Source organism: Natrix helvetica, assembly GCF_964273705.1.
Source record: "Natrix helvetica genome assembly, chromosome: 11".
Lineage (NCBI taxonomy): Eukaryota > Metazoa > Chordata > Lepidosauria > Squamata > Natricidae > Natrix > Natrix helvetica.
The window spans coordinates 19719637-19746394 of record NC_138562.1 but is presented as its reverse complement, the minus strand read 5'-3'; the positions used below and the strand labels follow the sequence as shown (position 1 = coordinate 19746394).

The 26758-nt window shown below is 46.4% G+C and overlaps 1 protein-coding gene across 3 annotated transcripts in view; it reads left to right on the top strand.

Annotated features, from left to right (window-relative positions):
* The window catches only part of ARHGEF6 (Rac/Cdc42 guanine nucleotide exchange factor 6), a 39313-nt gene extending 13443 nt beyond the window's left edge, over window positions 1–25870 (top strand). For all 3 annotated transcript variants that reach the window (XM_081963802.1, XM_081963801.1, XM_081963803.1), the window contains 18 exons: window positions 608–809; window positions 1339–1409; window positions 3429–3523; window positions 5229–5324; window positions 6174–6296; window positions 6395–6533; window positions 7216–7275; window positions 8439–8585; window positions 8805–8891; window positions 9645–9723; window positions 11418–11557; window positions 12369–12494; window positions 15319–15339; window positions 17159–17252; window positions 18146–18235; window positions 21261–21360; window positions 22289–22343; window positions 23786–25870. In XM_081963802.1, coding sequence (XP_081819928.1) covers window positions 608–809; window positions 1339–1409; window positions 3429–3523; window positions 5229–5324; window positions 6174–6296; window positions 6395–6533; window positions 7216–7275; window positions 8439–8585; window positions 8805–8891; window positions 9645–9723; window positions 11418–11557; window positions 12369–12494; window positions 15319–15339; window positions 17159–17252; window positions 18146–18235; window positions 21261–21360; window positions 22289–22343; window positions 23786–23926 — 1866 coding nt within the window. In that variant the 3' untranslated portion in view covers window positions 23927–25870. The remainder of the gene's footprint in view (window positions 1–607; window positions 810–1338; window positions 1410–3428; window positions 3524–5228; window positions 5325–6173; window positions 6297–6394; window positions 6534–7215; window positions 7276–8438; window positions 8586–8804; window positions 8892–9644; window positions 9724–11417; window positions 11558–12368; window positions 12495–15318; window positions 15340–17158; window positions 17253–18145; window positions 18236–21260; window positions 21361–22288; window positions 22344–23785) is intronic.
* The last annotated feature ends 888 nt before the right edge of the window (window positions 25871–26758 follow it).

The following is a 26758-nucleotide window of genomic DNA, read 5'->3' as shown; positions in this document are numbered from 1 at the left end:
CTCTCCTTGATTAGTTTCCACCCATTGCTTCTTGTCCTGCCTTTGGGTGCTTTGGAGAATAGCTTCTTCTTTGGGGCAGCCCCTGAGATATCGGAACACTGCTTTCATGTCTCTCCTGGTCCTTCTTTTTAATTAAACATTAAACATTCATTAAGCTGTCTGGATGTCAGGATTCCAAACAGTATCCAAAATTAAATCAGAGTTCCAATTTATTAAGAGAGCCATGTTGGCACATCTGGGAAAACCCGAACCTGAAAGCTTCCTGGTTTTCCCCACACCCACAAGTCCATCCCATGGTCCAATCTCCCACTGCCATGCTGGCAGTTTCACCCATCCAGTTCTGGTCAGGTGCAGAGGTGCAGAGACAAAGGATGACCTTGGCTTTCTAGAAAGAATGTTGTTATGGCTACATATCATCTAACTCCGTACAATCCCCCTTCCCATTTTCCCACCGTAGAAAATGCATAGTAGGATAATAGAAAATGTGGTAGGCCTGAGATCCAAGAGGAAAGAGGGCTGCAGGCCTGACACTGGATGATTCCCTCTCTCTCTTCTTCTCTCTTCTTTCTCTTCCGGACCCAACCGTCTCCTCCTGATCTTGCTTTAGGAGATGACCGAAAACGGCAGTCACCAACTGGTGGTCAAGGCCCGTTTCCAGTTTAAGCAGACCAACGAAGATGAGCTGACCATCAACAAGGGGGACCTCATTTACGTCACCCGCACGGAGGAAGGGGGCTGGTGGGAAGGGACCCTGAACGGGAAGACGGGTTGGTTCCCCAGCAACTACGTCAGAGAAATTAAATCCACCGGTAAGAGGCACCTGTTGCGATCGTTCCTATCGTTGTTGGCGTTCGCATTCGTGTGCTTGGCCTTGTTGTGATGTTGTCTGCTTGGGTATGTTTGATTTGCATGCCCAGAGAGATGGGCGAGGTCCGTTAAAGTACAGAGCAGCCTGCATATGGGGTTGCTTATGCTTTAACATAGTGCGGTTTCCATAGTTAGCTTTATGTGGTCTACATTATTTCTGCATTTGTGAAAAACTCCTTCTCCACTTTAGCCTCATCCCCTTACTCCTCCTCCTTTTGTTTCTCCTCCTCTTCCTCCTCCTTTTCTTTCTCCTTTTCTTTCATTTTTCCTTCCTCCTTCCTATCTTCTCGTTTTCCTTCTCCTCCTCTTCTTTCTCCTTTTCTTTCTCCTTCCTATCTTCTTGTTTCCTCCTCTTCTTTCTCCTCCTCCCTTTCTTTCTCCTTTTCGTTCTCCTTCCTATCTTCTCATTTTACTCCTCCTCCTCTCCTTTCTTGTTTTCTTTCACTTTATAACCTACTGTTTCTCCTCCAGATAAACTGCTCTCTCCCAAGGCTTTGAAAGGAGCCGAAACGCCTCAACTTACGAAGAATTACTATGCTGTGGTAAGCCTGTAGAAGTCTCTATCATCCCTGAATTTTTCTAATGGAAAGGATGCCTGTAAATCTATCCTTGTGAACTATTAAAGAAAAGCTGCAACATCACACAAAGTCATAAAAAAATCAAGCCAAGCTTAAGCAAAACACATGTTTTGCAATGGGGCTACAAGATCTGGTTATGCTGATTATCTGAATATTAGGCAGCTCTTCTCCATTTCAGTTTTCTTAGCTAAGGAAGAAGCAACCTTACTTCAGCATCATAGCTGAGTCTCCTGCAACATGATTTCAACCAACTAAAAAAATGCTTTTTAGTTTATATTCTGATCGAGGCTTCCCGAAAGCATGAAGCAAATTCCTTGTCTCGACAAAAATCCCCTTTTATTAAATTACTGTGAATTCTGCTCATTCACATCCAAAGTCTTTCAAAGGAGGATTTACAGTCACAGACCTTATCTGGCTTGGAGAGCTGACAGGCCGATATCTGCAGAACTTGGCCAGGAGCCTCTGTGAGTTATGAACCAATGAAGCGAACTAATTGTCTCCTGCAAACTCCACTCCCCTTCGCTCCTCTTTTATTTCCTCTGGGAGGGACCATTCATTGTCCATCTGTGGCCTTCCTCCCAAGTCAACCCCTGTTCTTTAGCTGTTCCCTTCGTCTGGCAACTCTGCGCCTGTGCACACTGGGAACAGGCTCCAGCTGTTCTTCTGCCCCACTGATGTCCGACTCCGAAGGCAGCTGAGAACTGGCATACGGCCCTGGCCCCCTCTCTGCCTCCGACACAGAGCCCTCACCAGAACCTTCCCCAGACTCCAGGACTGGCCCAGGTTCCTCCCCAACCTCCTCACTGTCCGAATCTGCTGCCAGCTCTGCTGGCCACTGGCGGGCCACAACAGCTTATTGAAGTCATATTGCAGTTGAGAGCAGAACACGCATTGGCCTTTCCAAGAAGTGTCTCTTCTAGGGTTGACTCCCATTTGGAGGGTAGATGGTCCACTTTCAATGGAAATGGAGATTTCTGTTTTATATCCCCAGGACTTCCTTCTTTGAAGTTGGGTCCCTGGCATGGGGGTGTTTGTGCTAACAGTGATGTCAGAGGTTAAAGGCATTCCTGCAGGGTATTATTAGGAAAGGACTTATTACTAGCAAGGAGAAGAAGAAAAATCTCAAGAAAAGCTCCCTCTTGCAATCTTAACATTCTAGATTTTTTAGGTCTTTTTTGTCAGGGTGGGAGGGAAAAGTCAACTCTTCGGTCATTTTTAATCATAGTAGGCCAAAGAATTCTCCTGCCTCTTTTTATTTTTGGCTAGGTCTTATTTACTTTGGTAGAAGAGATAAGCATCTTTCACATGTTCTTCCAAAGAAGAAAACGGCAATGACGTATTTCTGGGGTAGAAATAACATTTTCTTTTACTTACTTTTTGTCCTCTCTTAACCCAGGTGGGTTCCAGATTATTAAGGACAGAGGTCCACAATTAGGGGGAAATCTGATTCCAGTGATTAAACCTGAAACATGGAAAGCCCTCAGGGCTATCAAACATGAACCCTGGGGCTTCACTCCTTATCAGTATTTCCCAACCACCAACATTTTAATATTTCTCCTGTCCATAAATATCCTGGGAAACAACAATATGATTGCCCAGAAAACAGCAAAAGTTGACCTCAACTCAACTTTTCTTTCCAAAAGCTAAGCCCAACTAAAACTGGGTATGGTCCATGCTTGAATAGGAGACTCAAGATTGTAGGCTAAACTGAGTTGTCGAAACCATATCTTGGAAGCATGAAATGATAAACTGCTTCTACCTGTTGCCAAGAAACCGCACAGATATTTATATGAAGTCACCAGCTGCTGAGCTGACTCGAGGGAGACTTTATTTTTGGCACCATGTCTGTAAACACGTGATGGGAAGGTTTTCATACTTGTGAGCCTAGCCATGTTGAAAAACACACAGTCTGTTCATGAATGCCATCATTCTCAGGCAATATCTATTTAGATTGTTCCTTTGTTATCTCCTGCTTATCTTCAGGTGCTTCAAAACATTTTGGAAACAGAGCGAGAGTACGCCAAGGAGCTGCAGTCCCTTCTAGGAACGTACTTGAAGTCTCTCCAGTCCTATGACAAGTAAGTAAGATTATTTGAGAGGCTCTCCATTCCTGGGAAGGAGGACAGATGCAACTTCTCAAATGATCATTGATGGCTTCCAACTCTATTGGCCAGTCTTTGGATGCTTTGAATGCCTATTTGATTGACGAGGTCTTTTGCGTTCCTTCTCTAAGGGAAAGATCCACACTTGAGGGCATAACAGTAGTTGGGGCAACTAAGGAGTAGATTGTTTGTGATGAGAACATGAGAATGGTCATTATAATGGCGTGGAGACCAATTTCATCCTTCAATGTGTCTCCAAAGGGGCTTTTTCAAGAGGCAACAGGACTTTCTGGTTTTTATTTCATTTCATTTATTTATTTTATTTGTTTGTCAAAGATGTACAAGATAACAAGGATAGGAATGGTCATAAACAAAAACAAAGGAAGTAAATACAGATAAATGGGGACAATAAGACAGGATGGTAGTTACGCTGGTGCGCTTATGCACGCCTCCTTTACGGGCCCCTTAAGAATGGGATGGGATCCACGGTGGAACAGTTTAAGGTTGAAGCTGTGGGGGGGTTTGAGGATGTAACAACAGAGTCAGGTAGAGCATTCCAGGCTTTGACCCCTCTGTTGCTGAAGTCCTATTTTCTGCAATTGAGTTTGGAGCGGTTTACCTTGAGTTTGTATCGATTGTTTGCCTGTGTATTATTGAGGTTGAAGCACAACCACAATAATTTTTTTTTTATTAAAAGTTTTAATAAATTTTACAAATGTTTCCCCTTCCCCTTCCCTCCCTCCACCCCCAACCCTACCCCCCCTTCCCAGGCTCCCAGAGCAAAATACAGGGTATAAACATTTAACAATCATACGCTAATATAAGCTAACTGATTTTAACATCCTACCTCCTCTTGTGCTTTAATTCCCCTTTTGTTAAGCTAACTTTAGGTAAATTGTAACCTTCCTTGTGCCTTCACTCATAAGCTAATTGAAATTTTTTAGTCCGATATTTATTTTGAATATAGTCAATCCATCTTCTCCATTCCAACTTATATTTCTCATCTGAATGGTCCTTCAAATATGCTGTGATTTTGGCCATCTCTGCTAGATTTACTACTTTTAGCGTCCATTCTTGAATAGTAGGCAATTCTTCCCTCTTCACAATAATTTTCTTTGAAGACGTTTCGCTTCTCAATCCAAGAAGCTTCCTCAGCTTCCCCCGGAAGCTGCTTCACCTTCTCTCAGAGCTGAGGAAGCTTCTTGGATTGAGAAGCGAAATGACTTCAAAGAAAAAAACAGGAAGTCCTTTTGAAGAAAAAGCACCTTTGGGACAACCATGACCTGGAGGACGGAGAACAGTGGTGGGTTGCAGACAATACGCCCCGGTACACGAGTACCGGTTCCTCCCGGAAGCAGCAGCCACCGTACCGGAACGGGGCTTTGGAGAGCCTGCCCTCGTTCCTTACCTGCATTTGAAGGAAACGGATCATCTGTGCATGCACACATAGCGTACACCGCCTTTGCGATGCTCTAACGAGCAGCTGGAGCCTCGCAGGCAGTGGGCGCCCAGGAATGTGCAGCGCGCGTGCCCAAGGTGCATGCCTGGCTCCCGTTGCAGCGTACCGGTTGCAACGGGAGACGAAACCCACTCCTGACGGAGAATCTCCGTAGACCTTTAACCTTCAACGTGCCTCTTAAGGCGAGATTCTCTTCCCTTTCCATGATGCGTATATTTCTAGGCTGAGCACTACGGACATCACCGCTCTGCTTGGAAACGTGGAGGAGATCTGCAACTTTCAACAGATGCTCAACCAGACGCTGGAAGAGTGCGCCAGGTCAGTCCTGAAGGTGTTCTCCAGGAGAGGCTTTTGCCCTATTTTGCGACCTTCCTTGCCAGTTGTTAAGATAATCGCTGCCATTCCTTGCCAGAAGGCCACAAAAGGTGACCTTCGGGGGGGATTGCAACCATCCTAAAACATGAGCCCGTGGTCCACCGTCCGAATTTTGATCATATGACCACGGAGACGTTGCAACGGTTGCAAGTCCCCTTTTTCGGTGCCGTGATAATTGTGAACGGTCACTAAATAAACTGTCGTAAGTCGAATACTACCTGTAGAGATTGGGACAGACTATAGATCTCTATGTATAGTATAATCAAGGGACGCTGTGGCTCAGGGGCTAAGATGCTGAGCTGGTCGATCAGAAAGGTCGGCAGTTCGGCGGTTTGAATCCCTAGTGCCGCGTAATGGAGTGAGCCCCCGTTACTTGTCCCAGCTTCTGCCAACCTAGCAGTTCGAAAGCACATAAAAAGTGTAAGTAGAGAATAGGGACCGCCTTTGGTGGGAAGGGAACAGAGCTTTCGTGTGCCTTCAGCATTTAGTCATGCCGGCCACATGACCACGGAGACGTCTTCAGATAGCGCTGCCTCTTCGGCTTTGAAACGGAGATGAGCACTGCCCCCTAGAGACGGGAATGACTGGCACAGATGTGCCAGTCTTTACCTTTAAGTCAAGGACTCAAAGAGTACCTGTACAGATTGAGACTGAATAGACATTTCTAAATAAATGGCAGGGAAGTTATTTTCCCTCAGTCTCTGTTCTTCTTGGCTCAGATAAAACTAATGTTTTAAATGCCAACCAACAGCTTCATTTCTCCAACCTTTGACCTGCGTGTGTCTCTTACAGACTCCCCGAACACCAGCAAAGAGTGGGAGGTTGCTTCCTAAGCCTGATGCCCCAATTTGCGTCTCTGTACCTCACTTATTGCACTAACCACCCCTCTGCGGTCAACGTCTTGACCCATCACAGGTAAAAATAAGAACGCCCCAAACCCTGCCCTGGGGAAAGAGAAGACATGTCCAGTGGGCTGGTCTGCTTCTCTATCATCACGGATGCTTCTCTTCCAGCGATGAATTGGAGAAGTTCATGGAGAACCAAGGGATGAGCTCCTCTGGGATATTGACCTTGACCACAAGTCTCAGCAAACCATTCACACGGCTGGACAAATACATTGCCCTTCTGCAGGAACTTGAGAGACACATGGAGGTGAGCTTTTAGGGAAGACTAATCATCCATCTCGGTTGGTTCCACCATTGTTCCAATGACGGACTCTTCTTCTAAGGCTTAGTGTTTGGCTTTTTTCCACGATTCTCTGGGGTCACCAAGGTTCTTCCTGGGTCTACATCCTAGTAGGTGGGTTCCTGGAAGGAGCCTCTTTCTCTAGCCTCCTCTTGGACCCATTGTACCAAAGAATGGAGGCCTTTGGACTCTGGTGCTGGAGGAGACTCCTGTGAGTCCCTTGGACTGCAAGGCGATCAAACCGGTCAGTCCTAGAGGAGATCAACCCCGACTGCTCTTTAGAAGGCCAGATCCTGATGAGGCTTTGGCCACCTAATGAGAAGGAAGGACTCCCTGGAGAAGAGCCTCATGCTGGGAAAGATGGAGGGCAAAATAAGAAAGGGACGGCAGAGAAGGAGGTGGCTGGATGGAGTCACCTAAGCAGAAGGCATGAGCCTAAAGGGACTCCAGAGGATGGTAGAGGACAGGAGGGCCTCAAGGAACGTTGTCCATGAGGTCGCAATGGGTTGGACACAACTTTGCAACTAACAACAACCTCACTTATTGCACTAACACATCTTTCTAACCATCGCTCCTTCTGGTTCTAGTATTTTGAGAAGCGGGGGGAAAGGTTTCTCTTCCTCTAATTTATCTACCTTTCCCTCCCCAGGAAGCACATCCTGATCACGAAGACGTTTTGAAAGCCATAGGAACCTTCAAGTCCCTTGTGGTAGGTCTCCGGGCAGCCATTAAATACCCTCCAGGGGGCGCTGTTGTCCAAAGCAAGATTCCAAGTGTGTTTTTGATTTTTGATTATTATTTTTGTTGAGAAAGTGGTTTTATTTCATTTTCTGTTGTTTCCCCTTGTAAGGCCCAAGGTACAAGCATCAGCTTTTTGTTCTCCTCCATTAAAGGAGGGACGTTTTTGGATGAGAGGGGAAGAAACGAGGCCAAGGAAGGAGGGAGGGAGAAAATATTTGCGAAAGCAGGTTGAAGAATCATTGAAATGGAAGCATTGACGAAGCTCTAGCTCTTGACTTAAAAGCATCTGGGATCCGATGTTTCCCTATGAAAATGATAGCAGAGATCGGAAATAAGATTCGGATGCGTATCCAGGTAGTTCTTGACCGCAGTTGGAACCAGCATCTCCGTTGCTGGCCCAGTTGAATTACCCTTTTGCCAGTTGTTAAGCAAACCACACGGTTATTCAACAAATCCGGCATCTTCCATTGACTTTGCTTGTTGGAAGCATTGTGGGGAGGTTGCAAACAGCATTGATTTGTGACGCCTGGAATGTCACAAACGCCTATGTCAGTTGCCAGGCGTCCAGATGTTGACCATGTGGACCAGTGGTGGGTTGCGGCAGCCGCGACTGCCAGTTCACTCAGGGATGCGCCTTGCGTGTGCGTGTGCAGTAAAATGAAAATATGCGCAGAAGCAAAAAACAAGATGGCGACCAAAGAACAAGATGGGGGCGTGGCAGGCTTGGCTTGCTGCCAGTTCCAGCGACCTAGCTACTACTGGTTTGGCCAAACCGGGCCGAACCAGTAGGAACCCACCATTGATGTGGACCTTGGGGACTCTGGGATGACCATACACACAAGGACCAGTGGGTTGTAAGTCACGTATACATATTTATGCATGTAGAGGCAGATATTTCTCTCTCTGGGCACAATGAGAATATATCTGCTGAATGAAACTCTGTATTGGCAACAGGGAAGGGCATCCGGCCAGTAAACACTCAGCTCATTTGGTTGCCCAGATTCCACCCCGCATTAAAAGAAGATAATGATTCATTGTCTTGTATACCATAAGATAGCAGTCCTTTCTCCAATGCACAAACAACTTGGCCTGATCTATGTTCCCCCTTGTAACCCAACCTTTGTTTGACAGTCGCAATGTCAAGAGATGAGGAAGAGGAAGCAACTGGAACTGCAGATCCTTTCAGAAACCATCCAAGGTTGGGAAGGAGAAGACATCCGGTCCATGGGCAGCGTCCTTTATATGTCCCAAGCCATGGTCCAATATGGAGGGAGTGAGGTGAGAACAAGACGAACCATGATGCTTTTTCCATGGTCTTCCATTGTCCTCTTCTTGGTTCAACCTACATGGAGGCTGCAGAAGCTCTATCTGAAGAAGCTTCCAGTCCCGGTTATCACACACATTGTGATGTAACGAGCATCAAGAGACGGGGAGGGATTGCAGAAATGGTGCTTTCCACAATTGTTCACGCAAGGTGCCTCTCTTCCTTGGTCCCAGGAGAAAGAAGAAAGATACCTCATGCTGTTTCCAAGCGTTCTGTTGATGCTCTCAGCCAGTCCTTGCATGAGTGGATTCGTGTACAAGGTGAGTGGGATGTATCTTCTCCTTCTCCTCCTCCTCCTCCTCCTCCTCCTCCTCCTCCTCCTCCTCCTCCTCCTCCTTCTCCTTCATCTTCGCCTTCTCCTCCTCCTCCTCCTTCTCCTTCTTCTTCCATATCCATCATCGGACATTGGTGATCATATTGGCCATCCTACTTTTATCAACAGCCGCACGAAAAAGTTCTGCTGAGTTTTGTCCAAACTGGTCCCTTAGATTTTGAAGCCCTGATGTTCTTCTTCTACCTGGACCTCTTTTGCCTTCAATCTTTCCCTGGTGGATTAAGTGAAATATGGCGTATTTTTCCAGGTGTCGCATCCCATGTCCGAAATATTCTAACTTTCGCTTTTCTAATGGCTTTGACGATTTCCTTTGGCTTATCGCCTCCCCGTTTCTGATTTTGGCAAGCCAGCTTATCCATGACAGCCGCTTGTAAATCCACGTTTCAAATGCTTCTAGGATATGTGTAGTGCATAGCTGCAAAAATTAACTTTTTTTTCAGACTGAAAGGGATGTCTCTCCCCCGATTGTGAAAATATGCCATCTGAAATCAAGCTAAGGAGACTTTTTCCCTTGCCATTTCTAGCTTGGGATGTGGTGCAGGTTTAAGCTACAAATCACGATTTTATTTTATTTTTTTAATCGACATTTTAATTTTTTAAAATGTCATTTTCACATTTGATCAACATTGCTTAGAATAATTGTCATATCCTTTTTCCCCTCCTCCTTTTGGGGGAGCAGGGGAGACTCCCTTTAATAGGAATGCTGGTGACCAAATCAGAAGATCTGGAAGGAAATAGTCACACTTTTGAAATCTCAGGTCAGTGATCTTAGATTCTCCTTCTTGTGTTTTGTCCGTCATCGGACGCTGGCGATCATGTTCTTAGGTTAATTTTATCCAAAGATAAGGGTATCGTCCCATGTTGAGTACAAACCATCAAACTAAGATTAGAAATTGATGAGTGTCCAGGAGAATGCATTAATAATCAATCGTATTTATAAATAAATGTTATTAGCCCCCTATAAAAGTTTCATTAGGCCATCTTTAAAATGCTGGGATTGATTGAGCTTGATAGGCAATTGATGAAGGACAAAAAAGCTACAGAGGACACAGCTGTGCCCCGGCCAGTCAACCATGTTTTCCTATCTTAGCAAACTCTAACATGTCTGCCTTTCAATTCCCAGAATTCCCCAGGCAGCTGTACCAGCAGGGGAATTCTGGGAGTTGAAGTCCATATGTCTTAGGGTTTGCCAAGATTGAGAAAAACTGATTTATGGAGTCATGGTTGATGGGGGTTGGTTCGGATCAAAGTCCTTTCAAGCCCAGAATTATTGGGCAATTGGATACCTTAGAGAAGTCCACAATCAGGACGTGAAGATAACATTAGTCCACCTTTGTGGCTTCACAGAAAGATGACTCTCAGCAGTGAATTGCTTCCACACTTGGAGGTGGCATCTAAACACCCTGAGACCCTTCTGGATTGATCCTCCTGGATTGATCTAATAACATCTTCCTTAACCTGGTCCCTGTTCAATGACCCGTGGCTATAATTTTGAGGATTTCTAGAGGTCCTGAGGGTGGCAATTTGGGGAAATAAAATCTAAACCAGCGGTCACCAACTGGTGGTCTGTGAGAAAATTTTGGTGGTCCGCAGAAAACTTATTTGTATTTTTTATATTGCACTAAATCAGGGTCCTCAAACTACATCCCCTGGGACAGATATGTGCAATGAACGCTTGTGTTGCTGCAGAGAGTCTCCTCTTTCAGGGTCTTTTTATGGGGGGGAGGGGCAGAAATTCTGACTTGGGGTCTCCTTCAGCCTCCTGGTGGGGGGCTTTGGGTGAAGGCTGGAGGGAAGAGCCGCTGGTGGTGAAGAGACGGAGGGCCTCGTTCCAGTGGGACTGCATCATGGCCTGGAACTGGCTGACCATCTTAACCCGCTGAGCCTCCAGGCGCCGGCACCTGGCCTTGCACTCCCGCAGGTCTTCCCTCTGCTTGGAAAACCTATGCTCCTAGTCCTCAGTGAGGTGCTTCTGCTGAGCCTCCTTCTTGGTCAGATCCAATTTGAACTGAGCTCTTTTGCCAACTCTTTCTCATGGCGGCTGCTTAGCTCCAGCAATGGCTTCCTATTGGGGCTTTAAGGAGCCCGGAGGCGAGGAGTGGCTGGGAGGGGAGGGGCAAGTAGAGGCTGGCGAGGCGCCCCTTGACGTGAGTGACATCCAGTTGGCCATGCCCACCCTGTCACATGACCACTCAGCCACGCCCACCCAGCCGGTCATTAGGCAGATCTTATTGGTGGTCCGCGGGATTTAAAATTATGAATTTAGCAGTCCCTGAGATCTGAAAGGTTGGGGACCCCTGATCTGAACCATCTGGAACATTTGAAGATTGGTGAATGGGGGGCTTCCTCATGGCAGGAAGCCCACCTATATCTGCACTCACCCCATGTTGCCCTTCTTTCTGTCCCATGCTCTGAGCCAGCCTTCAATTCGACAATTTTCTTCTTCTCGCAGGGAGCTTGGGAGACCGGCTGACGGTACATTGCAGTAGCGGCCAAGATTTGCACGAGTGGCTTGACCACCTCCAAAGGCTGACCAGAGGATCCACTTTCAGTGGTACCCTCTCAAAAACCCAATCTTGGGGGTCCCATTCGGTGAGTAACTCCACACCTAAATCAAGCAGAGAGTTCTTCCTTGCAGGCCATGCCCGTATCTACCTTGAGCCCAATCTTAGGGGACAATTGGAGAAAACATAATGTCCTGTTTTCTTCTTTCCCTTTCAAGGGGGCCCAACTATGTCTCTGGGGCAGGGATGGCTAACCTTTCTGTTGTTGCGTGCCGACAAAATAATGCAATGCGCACATGTGCCTCCCACGCCTCCCCCTGCGCATGCACACGTGATCCCCTCCCCCGTGCCCCGTTTTGAGCCTAGTAGGGCTCCCTGTGGCCTCTCTTGGAGCAGAAACGCCACCCCCGCCCCGTCACATCTGTGTGCAACCCCCCCCCCGCATATGCGCAAGCATCTCCTGCATTCCCCCTCCCCTGCGCATGCACGGCAGAGACCTGAAAATCACCTGGCCGGTGGGAGGCGTCCGTGCATCTGCGGTGGAGTTGAGCTGGGGCGACAGCTTGCGTGCTCGCAGAGAGGACTCTGTACCACTTGTGGCATGCATGGCCTAGGTTCGCCATTACGGCTGTAGGGTTCGGGCCACACCATTCACTCCTTCCCAGCTGGAACCCTCCAAGGGCCTCCTTCGCCCATTCCGAACCGTCTTTCTGAGAGGGGGAAAATTAGGATTTTGCTGTCCTTTTGCGGTGGTTTCATCCAAAGGTGCTTGGAAGCCATCAATGGGGGTTCCACGTGGCTGGCTGAAAACCACAAGCTGAATAAGAGATGAGGAGCTTTGAGGTGATCAGGCGGGTTGAAAACAAGGAACTCAGTGGACTGTCTTTTTTATAAATCAGACTTTTAGCTCTACTGGACAATTCCGTGGCCCACTGGAACCCCCTCCGATCCTTAAACCCTGGACCTTGAGTTGCCTCCGCCCAGCACCTCCTCTCAGGCCCTCAGTGGCCCTCAGCTACAAAGAGGTAATGTTGTATGACCTTTGCATGAGAGTCTTTCTTGGGTTTCCTCGTGACAATTTGATGTCATGGTCCTTAATTCTGTGACGAAACATTCCAGATTGAGCAGCGGGACTTCACGTGGGTGGAAACGTAGCCATGTGGAACCACAAGTTTCCACAGAGTTGGATGGAATTTAGGAAGTTGGACTTAGCTTGCAAGCTTTGGCACTCCCTGCCAGAGGAAACCACGTTTACTCCATCGTGGTGGTCCTTCTCTCCTTCCATCAAACACATGCTCATTTAGAAATAAATTCTGCAGTTTGGTTGGGAAATGAATTGTCTTGTTTAATTGACAGACTTAAGAATTAATTCTGAGTTGAATTAGGAATTAATCAAATTAATTCTGGTGAGAATTTGCTATGGCAAATCTAGACAGCATCCTAAAGAGCAGAGCCATCACCCTGCCAACAAAAGTGCGTATAGCCAAGGCTGTGGTTTTCCCAGTTGCGATGGACGGCTGTGAAGGTTGGACCATAAGGAAGGCTGAGCGCCAAAGAATGGAGGCCTTTGAACTCTGGGGCTGGAGGAGACTCCTGCATCGAGTCCCTTGGACTGCAAGGCCATCCAACCGGTCAGTCCTAGAGGAGATCCACCCTGACTGCTCTTTAGAAGGCCAGATCCTGAAGAGGAAACTCAAAGGCTTTGGCCACCTGATGAGAAGGAAGAAGGACTCCCTGGAGAAGAGCCTCATGCTGGGAACGATGGAGGGCAAGAGAAGAAGAAGGACGAGAGAGAAGAAGGTGGCTGGATGGAGTCACTGAAGCAGCCGGCATGATCTTAAATGGACTCCAGAGGATGGTAGAGGACAGGAAGGCCTGGAGGAATGTTGTCCATGGGGTTGCAATGGGTCAGACACGACTTTGCAACTAACAACAACAAATTTCCTCGTGTTTTGTTTTCTGGGGAGACAGAGGTTAGAAGTTAAATAAAGATTCTTTTCTGTTCCAGAGTTGTAGGAGAGAAAGATTTTTCAAACACGCTGCTAATTTCCCAGTCCCATCTAAGCTTCCTCAACGCTGCAATTTTGCTCATTTGAACCCCCTCCCGGTTTCAAATCTTCCCTCAACATCTTTTGACCTGTTTTTTTCATTAATCCCACAAAACCTGGGATCCCTGTCAGTAAAACTGCTTTTAAAATTTCTGCTCCGGGAAGGTAGATTTATTTATGGAGCTAGCCCATTCTTCTCTTCCATTGAATTGTCATCAATCCATGCCTTGTCAAAACACAACGCTATGCAAATTTAGGCCCACAGGAAACGGGGGTGAGCAGTGATTTGCATCAGCAAGGAAACTTGTATCACACACCCCAAACTCCGTAATTTTAAACAAAATCACTCTTTTTTTTCCCTTTGCTTTCGTGACTCATTTTTCTGCACAAATCAAATCAAGATGAGATTTACTTCTCTGCTATCACAGGTTTGGCCTCTTGTTTTCACCTGATGCATATCGGAGGAGGGGGAAATACCTTTATCCCACCACCCTACTGACATTTCTCATACTCAACTCAACTATTTTAGTCCTGGTCCTGGATGGATTTCTGGAGACGATCTTCTCAAGACATTCTATCTCTGAAAGAAGTCAACGAGAAGAACATTGGAACGCAACCGCTGGAAGTCGCTTAAATGTTAGGTTAGGCAGGATTGTTGTAAGAGATGAGAACTTCCCAGAAGGACCCTGAAGGGCAGTTTACAAATCTGATTTTTTGGGGGAGGGTGTATCCTAGCCCCCTGCTCCCCACAAAAACCCATGTGGGTAAGAGGCAGTGTCAGGGGTTCAAAAAACACCCTCAACGAAATAAAACTCCAAGGCTTGGGTTTCCTCAAAGTTCCAATTTATTAGAGATGTCATGTTGGCACATCTGGGAAAACCCGAATGTGAAAGCTTCCAGTTTTTCCCACCCAGTTGAAAGTTCAAGATCCTGCCCCAACACCCACAAGTCCATCCCATGGTCCAATCTTCCATTGCCACGAAGACAGATTCCACGCATCCAGTTCCAGCTAGGTGCAGAGACAAAGATGACCTTGGCTTTCTAAGAAGAATGTTATTATGGCTGCACATCACCGGACTCCATATAATCCCCCCCTGCCATTTTCCCACAGTAGAAAATATGGCAGGCCTGAAGTCCAAAAAGAAAAGATGGCTTGCAGGCATGACAAGCAGATTCTGATAATCAATGTGACAAAACTTGGATTAGTTATCTAACCATTCAAGATTAGGAGACTCCAGACCCATTGCCACGCACAGAACAATATAGGCAGTCCTCAACTTACAGCAGTTCATTTAATGACTGTTCAAAGCTTACAACGGCGCTGAAAAAAGTGACGTGATCATCCCCATGGTCATGTGATCAAAATTCGGACGCTTGGCAACTGGTTCCTATTTATGACGGTTGCAGTGTCCCGGGGTCCCCTTTTGCGACCGTCTGACGAGCAACATCTACGGAGGAAGCCAGAGTCACAAGAACCGCGTCACTAATTGAACAACTGCCGTGATTCCCTTAACCACTGTAGCAAGGTCGGTCATAAAACGGGGCAAAGTTCACTTAGCAATTGTCTCACTTAACAACAGAAATTTGGGGCTCAATTGTGGTCATAAGTCGAGGATTATCTGTGTAGTTACAATATTCTTGTTGGGATTCAAAAACTAGAGGAGAATAAACCCTAAATCTCCTGTGATTTGTGTCTAGTATGAATATCGTAAGCTTTAAAGCAAGTTCTTTATGGAGGTAGTTTGATGGCCATATTCCTCTTTTCATGCTCACTTTTTCTTTCTTTCATGCTCCTTCCCAGCGGATGTCCTACATCTTAAAGGTAAGGCAAGAAACCTCTCCACCACACGTTCCCTTGCAAGGTACCGACATGTTTTCATGCACAAGCAGGGTTTTCCCCCCAGTTTCTGCGCTGGGTTTGAGGTCACATTTCCCCAAAGCTCATTTCCAGGGCTGTTTGTTTGTGAAATCTGGCTACATGCACATTGACTCAGTAGTCAAGCAGAGATGTGACTCAGGGCTTATTTCAGGGGTGTCCAAACTTGGAAACTTTAAGACTTGTGGACTTCAACTCCCAGAATTCCCCAGCCAGCAAAGCTGGCTGGGGAATTCTGGGAGTTGAAGTCCACAAGTCTTAAAGTTTCCAAGTTTGGACACCCCTGGCTTATTTATTCGGGCAACCAATCACGCACTTGTTCAAAACCAAACATGAAACAATCCATCATATATTATGGGGAGGCGTTCTGTAAAGGGATTTGGAGAAGGTAGGAATGAGCCATCAGCGGGGTGGGGGGGGGAGAGACTTGGAGAAGAGATTATGGAATCTAGAAGTGGAAGGAAGTGTGAGAAAGAAGCTCAAAGAGGGAGAGAGACAGAGACAGACACACAGAGAGAGACAGAGATAGAGAGAAATTTTAACCATAAGATGGGACAGGGAAAAACTGGGACAGGTTTTCAAGATTTCTGAAGTTCCACCTATACTATAAAGAGGGTTTCCTAGATTTCTTACAGTGTCTCCGGATCTTTGAGGTCTGTCCCAGTTTTTCTCTTTGTCCTGTTTTATACTAAAACAACATCAAGAGTTTCTCTGGAGAGTGTACAGTAAGCTCTCTGTTGTGGCCTGTCAGCTGCCATCCCCTCCAGCAACCAAATCAGAGGAGGTGAGGAAGTATGGAAGTCAGGATCAGCATCAAGGCAACCTGAGAACTCCGAGGAGAAAGAGGGAATGGAGCTGGCAGAGAGAGAGAGAAAGAAAGAGGCAGAGCTTGGGCCGTCTGTCAACCCTCAGATGGAGAGTTAACAGCCCCCAGGTCTGGAGGTGGCTGATGAGGAAGAGGAAGAACAGCTGGGTCCAGTGCCTGATATGCGGATGTGCAGAAGGCAGAGGAGAGGAGAGCAGTGGAAATCTATGGGCTGGTTCTTCGGAAGGAAGAGCCATGGCTCCTAACAAAGCCCCACCCTAGCTCTGGGGATAAAAGGCAGGCAGTGGGGATGAATAGATGTGGCCGACAACTATTCCATCTTCCAGATGGACAGACTTGTTAGGCTGCAGTGAGAGAGAAACCTTTTTTTGCTGGGGTTGCTGGCACTCCTAATAAAGAAATCTTTGAGCTAACTTCAGAGGGTTTGTCGTGTTTGAGGAGCTGGGTCAGGACATTCTCATCTCAATCCCTCCTGAGTGGCTGACTTACAAGTTCAGCTCTAAATCCTTTCACAGCTATTTGCTTGCCGGATCTTCCATGCTGGAATTCAAGGCATTGCATTTAGGGGATGGTCAATCACGGAAAAGATGCAACATCTTTATGGTTGGTAGCTGGGCCAATGGCTCAGAAGAAGAAGGACGTTGTGTGTTGTAGGCTAAACACAATTTATGACTATCAGATTAGCCCAATCTCCCTTTGGGTCGTGCGCCCAAACATGTCACCCATCAATACAATGGCTTGTCCCTGGTGTATTTACTCTGCAAACTCACAAATATTTGACTTCGGTCCTCGGTTAAGCAATGGAAGTTCAGATGCATCACGAGTGGAGATTTTGTTTTTCCACCTGGGACGTAGGGAATTCTGGGAGTTGAAGTCCACAAGTCTTAAAGTTCCCAAGTTTGGGGACCCCTGTCTTAATCGATGGTTCTATCTCGACAGGATGCCAGCAAGAGTCCAAAGACGATGAAGAAGTTCCTGCCCAAAAGGAAAACGGAGAGAAAGCCATCGGATGAAGAATTTGTGATTAGAAAAAGTAAGCTGGCGGCACGGTTCCTTTGTGTAATTACAGAATTATAATTGATTTTCTTAATGATGTAGGGATGCAGTGGCTCAGGGGCTAAGACACTGAGCTTGTCGATCAGAAAGGTCGGCAGTTCGAATCCCTAGCGCCGCGTAACGGAGTGAGCTCCCGTTCCTTGTCCCAGCTTCTGCCAACCTAGCAGTTCGAAAGCATGTAAAAACAATGTAAGTAGAAAAATAGGAACCACCTTTGGTGAGAAGGTAACAGCGTTCCGTGCGCCTTCAGCATTTACATATGCCAGCCACATGACCACGGAGACGTCTTCGGACAGCGCTGGCTCTTTGGCTTTGAAATGGAGATGAGCACCGCCCCAGGAAAGGCATTCCCTGAAGAGTTTACTTTAATTTCTACATCAGGAGAATTAATATTTCCAGTCTATCTTCTATTAGTCAGGCCTCTAGTACCAATGCCCCACCACGGCTCATACCATCAAAGGTCCTGCAAAAGGAAGGCGAAGGAGACCCTCAAGATCTGTTGTGGAGAAAGGACACACAAGATGACAATGAGACACAGTGAAGATTCTCGATAGATAATGACCATTCCCTGGTCAATGATTAACTAGTGGTCAATTGCCTCACCATACATCTGATAAGGCTTGAAGGACTCAACACTTAAAAACAGGCTAATGGACAAAAACCAAAGAAGGTGGCCCTCCTTCTACAAAAAATGAAGATGGAGAGCAGAGGTCTCCAAAGTGGGCAACTTTAAGACTTGTGGACTTCAACTCCACGCTTCTTGAGGGATTCTGGGAGTTGAAGTCCACAAGCCTTAAGGTTGCCCACTTTGGAGATCCTTGTTCTAGAGTAAATCCAGAGTCTCTCCTTAACACTCATTTGATTTTCCAGGCACGGTTGCCTTAGAAGAAGACGCTCAGATCCTGAAGGTGATTGAGGCCTACTGCGCAGGAGCGAGTTTACAGCAGACTGTCACTTCAGGTGAGTGCTTTGAAGCAGTGGTGGGATTCAAATAATTTAACCAGGGGTGAAATTCAGCAGGAAATTTTGAGTAGTTTGAAGAACCGGCAAATGCCACCTCTGGCTGGCCCCAGAGTGAGGTGGGAATGGGGATTTTGCAGTATCCTTCCCCTGCCACGCCCACCAAGCCACACCCACAGAACCGGTAGCGGAAAAAATTGAATTTCACCACTGAATTTAACAACCGGTTCTCTGCCCTAATGACCATCTGGGTAGGCGGGGCTTGGTGGTCATGTGACTGGATAGGCGTGGCCAACTCAACACCACTCACGTCGATGGGCGCTTCGCCTTAGCTGTGACAATGGAATCAGGGTTAACCGGAGGGGCAGTTTCTCTAAGCAGGGCAATAAAGATTAGGCTGGAAACAACGCCAGAATCTTTCCTTCCTGCCTTCCTTACATAATTAGCCCTGTAAAGTGGGGGGAAAAACAAAAGGAGATTTCTTCCAACAACCGGTTCTCCCAACTGCTTAGAGAGTTAACAACCAGTTCTCTCGAATCGGTGCGAACCGGCTGAATCCTACCACTGGTTTGAAGCCAAACCAGGTTGCTCAAAGGGGTTCAAGATCACGGCCAATGTCTCATGTGTCAGGTCAAACATAGGAGGCACCTCCCTGGTGTCCGAAGTCAGAGAAAGCTGGGATTTCTTTCACCACTTACTCCAGAGCTGTGCTGGCTGAGGAATTCTGGGGATTGACGTTCACCCATCTTAAAGTCTGTAGCGATTCTTAGTCATCCAGATCCTGGATGTCCCAAAGGTGCTTTTTCAGGAGGCAACTGGACTTTCTTTGAATGCGTTTCGCTTCTCGTTGCTCTCAGAGAGGGGTTGTTTTCTTGCAGGCATTTCATGACCCAGCTAAGTAACACCATCCGTGCTGGGAGGGAGGGAGGGAGGAGGAGGACTGGGGACTCATTGGTACCTTCTGAGCTTAGTTGTTTTCTTGCAGGCATTTCATGACCCAAACCTAGATAACAACATCAATTAACCCTCCTTCTCTCAGGCATGGAGCAATAGCCATGGCCCTCAGATTTCTATACTGCCCCATAATCATTTATAGCACTGTGGGTGGTTTACAGAGTCAGCCTATTGCTCCCAACAATCTGACTCCTCATTTTTTGACCTCGGAAGGAGCCTGTCAAGATCAAACTGCAGGCTGTGGGCAGAGTCAGCCTGTCATACTGGATTCTAACCCCTCTGGCAACAACTTTTCTCCTCGCTGTGTCTTTGCTCCAATGTCAATTGCATTTACCCCACCAAGAAAAAAGGCCTTTTTCCTAGGCTGAATGCAAAGCCACTTCCCATTGGATCCTTTCTAACACAGATAGTCCTTGACTTACAACATTCAAACAGTCCCTGAAAACAGGGACTTATGGCCCTTTTACACACTTAACGGCCCTTGTAACATCCCTGTGGTCGTGCAACGCAAATTTAGACCCTCGGCAACTGATTCGTATTTATGACGGTTGCGGCATCCCGGGGTCAGGCGATTCCCCTTTTGCGACCTTCCGACAAGCCAGATTCACTGAACGACCGTGTTGCTCCTTTCCCAAACGCAGGGATTCGCTTCGCGAAGGTGGCGAGGGGCCCCCCGTAAAACGGGGGCGAAACTCCCTGAACAAATGTCTCACTTAGCAACCTCACTGTTGGGCTGGATGGCGGTCGTAAGTCGAGGACCCCAGCCGTTTTGCTTTCTCCTTTCGAAAAGCAATAGAGAAATCTAGCCTAGCGTGGAGGAGTCAAAGCCTTTGAAATAACGCTGACTTTTGAGATAGCGAGATGAAAGTGAAGGAAACAATGAGAAGTTTGCAACGAGATGCTTTTGTCTTCGGTTCCTTCTTACCCTCTTGGCCTCCCGAGATGCTAATCTCCCAAGGCTCCCGTCACTTTGGGGCTTTTATCGTTCAATCTGCTGTGCGTTTCAGAAAAGAAAAGAATCAGCCTGGCGGTTTTCTATAAATAAATGTTATATTTCACTTCTTCTGAAGCCACAAAAAGAAGCGCGAGTCTCGTATCGGTGGCACTGAGCTGGCAGCTATAAATCAGTGCATCTCGGAGACGTTGATTCGGGCTTCGCTCAGCCAGGGGGGCGTTGCAGGTTATCTGTGACATTTTTATTTTATTTTATTTTTGCACTTCGCTATATCCCGGTTTTTATTACTTTTACAATGACTCAAGGCGGGGAAAGTATCCTACGAGCTTTTCTCCTGTTTTCTCCACAACAACAGCTCCTGTAAAGTAGGTTTGGGCTGAGAGAAAAGGGCAGGCCCAAAATCAACCGGTTGGCTTTCATGGCTAAGATGAGACTAGAACTCACAGTCTCCTGGTGATTGGCCCAAAGTCACCCAAGAGTCTTTTGTGCCTAAGGTGGGACTAGAACTCACCATCTCCTGGTGATTGGCCCAAGGTCAGCCAACCCTCTCTGGTGCCTTAAGGTGGGACTATAACTCCCAAAGTCACCCAGTTGGCTTTCATGCTAAGGCAGGATTAGAACTCACCTGGTGATTGGCCCAAAGACATTCAACAATCTCTTGTGTCTGAGATGGAACTAGAACTCCCAAAGTCACTTAGCTAGTTTTCATGCTAAGGCAGGATTAGAATTCATCTCTCCTGGTGACTGGTCCAAGGTCAGTTATCCCTCTATGATGCCTTAAGGTGGAACTACAACTCCCAAAGTCATCCAGCTGGCTTTCATGCTAAGGCAGGACTAGCACTCATCATCTCCTGGGGATTGGCCCAAAGTCACCCAACCATCTTTTATGCCAAAGATGAAACTAGAACTCACCCTCTCTAGTGATTGGCCCATAGTCACCCAGCCAGTTTTCATGCCTACGGTGAGACTAGAATTCACCATCTCCCAGCCTTTGTGTCTTCACCACTCGACTAAACTGGCGTCAGCCTCATGGAGGCAAAATTGCACCCCAACCTTCTCGGTTCTCAGGGGCACCAAATGAAGCCCCTTCGCTGACTTCTCCCCTCTCGTCCTCAGGGTGCCGCAAAGATTCAGTGCCCCAGGTTCTACTTCCGGAAGAGGAGAAACTAATCATTGAGGAAGTGAGGAGCAACGGGCAGACCGTGGCCGAGGAGAAGTGAGTGAGACCCCGAGCCGAACCTACGAAGAAGCTGCAGCAAAACCAAGTGGGGGAAAATCTCCATTCCTCTTTGAGGTTTCTTTGAGGACTTCCTTCCCTCGTAGGGAGTCTTCTGCTGACGACCCAATTATTAATAATAATTAAACAATGGGATGAATTATATATACTTTATTCATTAAACATGAAACGCATTCAAAAATGCATCACAAATACCAGTGACTGGTGCTAATGGTTGATACGGTTTGCTGCCGGCGTCCTAGGTGTCAACCAAGGACCTTCTTAAAATATAAGATGTTCCGAATAGCACAGTTTTTTGCAGTTCTGCTGATGTTATTGCAGGAAGCTGCAATTTGTTGATGTAAAAATATAAAAATGAATTATTATTATTATTATTATTATTATTATTATTATTATTATTATTATTATTATTATTATTATTATTATTATTATTATTATTATTATTATTATTATTATTATTATACGATTGTATCACAGTGGCCAGTTGTTTCGCCAGATTTGGCATTGATTACTAGTCGGGCCCCACCCAGGGGCCTAGGACGTCGTAACGTATTTTCGTAATATACGTGCAGATCCAAGCAGTGCAGCCTTTTGCATTTGACTGATGGTGATTTTGTCAAGTTTTAACTGTTTTAAATGTAATTCCAGTGCTTTTGGAATAGCACCCAGTGTGCCAATTACCACTGGAATTACCACTGCTGGTTTGTGCCATAATTGCTGAATTTCAATTTTTAAGTCCTGGTATTTCGTGACTTTTTCATGTTCCTTCTCCTCGACCCTGCTATCACCTGGTATTGCGATGTCTATGATTGTTGTTGTTGTTGTTGTTGTTGTTGTTGTTGTTGTTGTTGTTGTTGTTGTTGTTATTATTATTATTATTATTATGCCTTTTTCTGCTGTTTCCTAGGAGCCTGGTGGATACTGTCTACGCGCTAAAAGATGAAGTCAAAGAACTGAAGCAGGTAATCCAAAATGATTGCACCAGCCTTTATAAACAGTTCTGCAAAAAAAAAAAAAAAAAGATTGCAGATTACAGTTGCAGGCTCCATAATCCAATCTACTGGGTTGTTTTTGGTTTTTGTTTTAAAAGATGATTGAACTTAGAATAACTTAATTCACTTTGAATGCAGCCTAATCGGCAAACGTGAAAAGGAAATTTCGTTGCCTGCCGTTGTCCAAGGATTGCCACCGCCTATAGACACTACATAAACACGAGAAAATAAATGCGTACAAAATTATGCATTACACCCACATATATTATATGACACAGAGAAACAACACAGTCTAGTTCGGATGTATGCAGGTACCGTACATAGCGAGAAAAACTAATCTTGCGAGGTTTTGGATTGGGTTTCTAATCCTCATGGCAGCCATGAACCGGGTGGAAAACGTGCCTTCGGTTAATTGTTGCGTGATGGAAACAGTCTGGCGTCTGCCGTGGGTGCAAACTCTTATTCAGCCGTGGATTTGAATACTTCTTGGGTTGGTCTACCATTGCAGTGGTTTAAGAGAGGTTTAAAACGTGAGGAAGTGTAACTATCATGAGAAACTTGGGAGCTGATTTCTGGGAGGCTCCCTGTTTCAGGAAGAGGGTCTTCAGCCTGGTATTGGGGGGGGGGGGCGGTTCCTGCTTAAACCCAGCAGCTGCAAAACCGGTAAACCCATAAGTTTCCACCATCAAGTGGGCATCATTCCTACCAGATGCAGGCAATCCTCAACTTACAGCCAGCCGTTTAGCGAATTCAAAATTACAACAGCGCTGAAAAAGCTAACTTAAGCCAGTTATTCACACGTACAACTTTTACCGCGTCCCCATGCTCACAGCAACTGGTTTGTGTTTATTGCCATTGCACTGTCCAAGGTTTTGGTGAGTTGTTACATTACTGCCAGTTCGGTTTGCTCCGCTTCACAAAATGTTTAAAAAAAAGGGGGGGGGAATAAATTTGTGCATATACGGAAAATCAAGATGGCGGCCCCGTAGGAGAACCAGTTCAGGGTGTCAGTTCCAGTGACCCAGGCCGCCAAATCACTACTGGTTCAGTCCACTTCTGTCCTGGGATCACGCTTGTGCTAAGGTTATGTTTGCTCATAAATAAAATAAATAAAATGTGTAACCTTCCCAGCTGCCTTCGGACAAGCCAAGGCGGTGGGGGAAACCGACTGATTCAGATTCACTTAAGGACTGTATGATTTCCTTAACAACGGCCGTGAGTCGTTTAACAACCGTAGCAAAAAGGTCCGTCAAATGGGGCGAAACACCCCTAGCCATTGTGGAAATTTGAGGCTCAATTGCAGTCGTTAGGTGAGGACTGCCTGTACCCCTAAAACAGTTTACGGAAGGAGAACTGGAGGTGTTTTCATAATGGGCGCACACGGCTGTCCTTTTTCTCTTCCCCCGCTGCAGGAGAACAAACGAATGAAGCAGTGTCTGGAAGAAGAGCTGAAATCCAGAAAAGATCTAGAAAAATTGGTCCGGAGGTTATTGAAGCAAACGGACGAAAGTCTCCGGGAAGAGATGGGTCGCCGTTCCTCCGTGCTGGCCTGAACCCTCAAACCCCACTCAGGAAAGTTTTCAGCCGCGTCTCTCGTGCTTCCTCGCTCTTTCGTTTGGGGAGGAATCGCGCCTCTTTCGCTTCTCTGTTGCAGGAAAGAAAAGATTTAAAAAACAACAAACAGCCCAGCTATATATTCCCCCCCCCTCGTTCAAAAAGACTATTTTGCATGCTGCTCATGGCCGCCGAAGATTTGCTCCAAAACAGATGTCAGAAAAGTCACCCAAAGAAACTTTTCCAGGACTTCTGATATTGCTCCCACCAATCCACCCACCCACCCGTCTCGTCCTAAGATTATACGCTCCTGGCATGGGATGGGTCACCACCCAGCGTGAAGAAGGTTCCTGAGTGCAAAACCCAGTTGAGAGAGGAAATGCAGGGGGGGGAAAACCAAAACTCCCAAAAACGCCCCTACCTCCTTCCGTTCTCGTTTTGCTTTAAAAACGTGTTTCTTAATTTATTGAGTGGGAGGGGAAAGCAGACTCGGTTTCTTGAATTGCAAGCGAGCGAGAATGGCCAAACAATCATTTGCACTTCTATTTCTTCTTTCTTTCTTTCAGGGAATCGGGGAAAACGAGTGTGAGAATTGCCGCCTTCTACTTTGAGATTGTGAGAATCCCCCTCTGTGGCCTTTCTGTAGGAGATATTTATGCAAAGGTGCTCAGATTTCAGAGGATTTTGATTCCTCTGGATTCACAGCTTTCGGTTCTCTTGCGAATTAGCACGGATCCCTCAGGAAGGGATGAAGAGAAAGCAGCCAATGGCACGCTTGCTTCTTCCTGCTGGTATAGGGTCTCCTGCTTGAGCTGGGGGGGGGGTTGGACTAGAAGACCTCCGTGGTCCCTTCCATCTCTATTCTTCTGGTTTTATGATTAACCGAGTCGGCCTGATTACAGGTCCATCCTCGCCTTACAACAGCTCATTAGTGACCATTCAAAGTTACGAAGGCATGGAAAAAAATGACTGATGAACATTTTTTTCAAGTTGCCAAGCGCCCACATTTTGATCGTGGGGCCCTGGGGCTGTTGCAACGGTCGTAAGTGCAAGGAACAGTTGTAAGTTTTTTTAAAAATTCAGTGCTGTCATAGATTCGAACTGCCACTAACCAAAAGGTTGCAAATTGAGTTACCTGTCCTCTGAGATGGGAGAGGAGCTGCCTTGGGCTTCCCACTGGCAGAATTATTTTTTGATAGCTGCCCTTTAGCAAGAGTGGAACTGACTCCGAAAAAGTCCGGTTGGAGATCATCTTTGCATTCCAGCTGTTAGCTGCTGGAAGGGGAAAGTTGCAACTGCAAGCTCTTTTGCTACAACAGCGGATGCATTGCGATGCAGCCAGGAAGGGCAAAGTCAAGCAGATTGCAAGATAAAGCTGAAAAATGTGAAGAGACAAAACACACGCAAATTGAGCGAGGGACGCGTTCTTGGGTTGGCTGAGTTGGTGTGGAAGCTTGTTGCAAAGAGACAGAATGGAGGTGTTCCTCTAGAAGATCTTCCTCAAGTCTGCAGCTCCTCAACATCTTTCGTGAATGATCTTCTGGGACCTGGGTGGTTTTTTTTCTTCCTAGCCACAGAAGGTTTGCCCATTTTGACCCACAGGGATTCACCTGGCCAGGAATTAGAAGTAGACAGTATACAGAATACGAAGAGGAGGAGGAGGAGGAGGAGGAGGAGGAGGAGGAGGAGGAGGAGGAGGAGGAGGAGGAGGAGGAGGAGGAGGAGGAGGAGAAGGAGAAGGAGAAGAAGAAGAAGAAGAAGAAGAAGAAGAAGAAGAAGAAGAAGAAAGAAGAAGAAGAAGAAGAAATGTAATAATTGCCATTTTTGAGACTGAGAGGTCCTGTTTCCTCTGCTTTGCCACTAAAATGAAGGAAGTGCATGAGATGAATGCTAATGCTTTCCAGTTCTTATCTCGACCCTTCCTAGTAGGCCTTCTTCTTCTTCTTTTTTAAAAAAAGGAAAAGTATGATAGGTTTTCAAGTTCAGTTGTTATCTTATGAAGGAACGTCTTGAAAGGGCTCAACCCAGCTAGACCAGGGATGTCCAACCTTGGCAACTTTAAGACCTGTGGACTTCCAACTCCTAGCTATGCATGGCTGGGGAATTCTGGGAGTTGAAGTCCACAGGTCTTAAAGTTGCCAAGGTTGGCCATCGCTTCTCTCTTAGGGGGAGCGATGGAGTTGAAGGTTGCTTGGGTGGCCTGTGCCAGCCACACAGCACTGAGCATTGCCAACTTCTGAGAACATACCTGGAGAGACCTCTCCTCAAACCTTCCTAAATTCAGCCGTGGGGAGGAAGAACATCTGTCTGAGATGAATGCAGAGATGGTCCTCTGATGCCCACTTATTTCTATGCTTCCTTAGTACTCCCAGCCAGGTGCTTCCAAAGAGGTGGACCCAGAGTGTCCTAAGCAATTCCAAAACTATATCTGGAGCATGGCGGGGGGTGGGTTGGAATAAATATCCACAAATCCACCATGCTTCAGGTGCCCCCTGCCCGCCAGGAACGAGAAGTTCCAACATTGTCAAGAGGAAGAATATTAACGCTGATCAATTCTTGGCAATCAAGGAAACCATCAAATCTCTGGGCACACGGTAGGAACAATCTTGGAATGTAAGAAAGAGATCATTGCCAGGAGAGGAAAAAAAATCTTGATTTCTCAAGGATTGTTAATTTCTTCAGAAAACAACAACTACTACCACCACCTTTGGATTTCCTTGGTAAGCATAAATTCTGTCTCTGCTTGGTCATGTTTCCTCCAGCCAAGGAAATTACTGTGTCCAGGCCTCCAAAATTTAGGAAATGCTGGCCTTATTCTCTGAATTCAATCT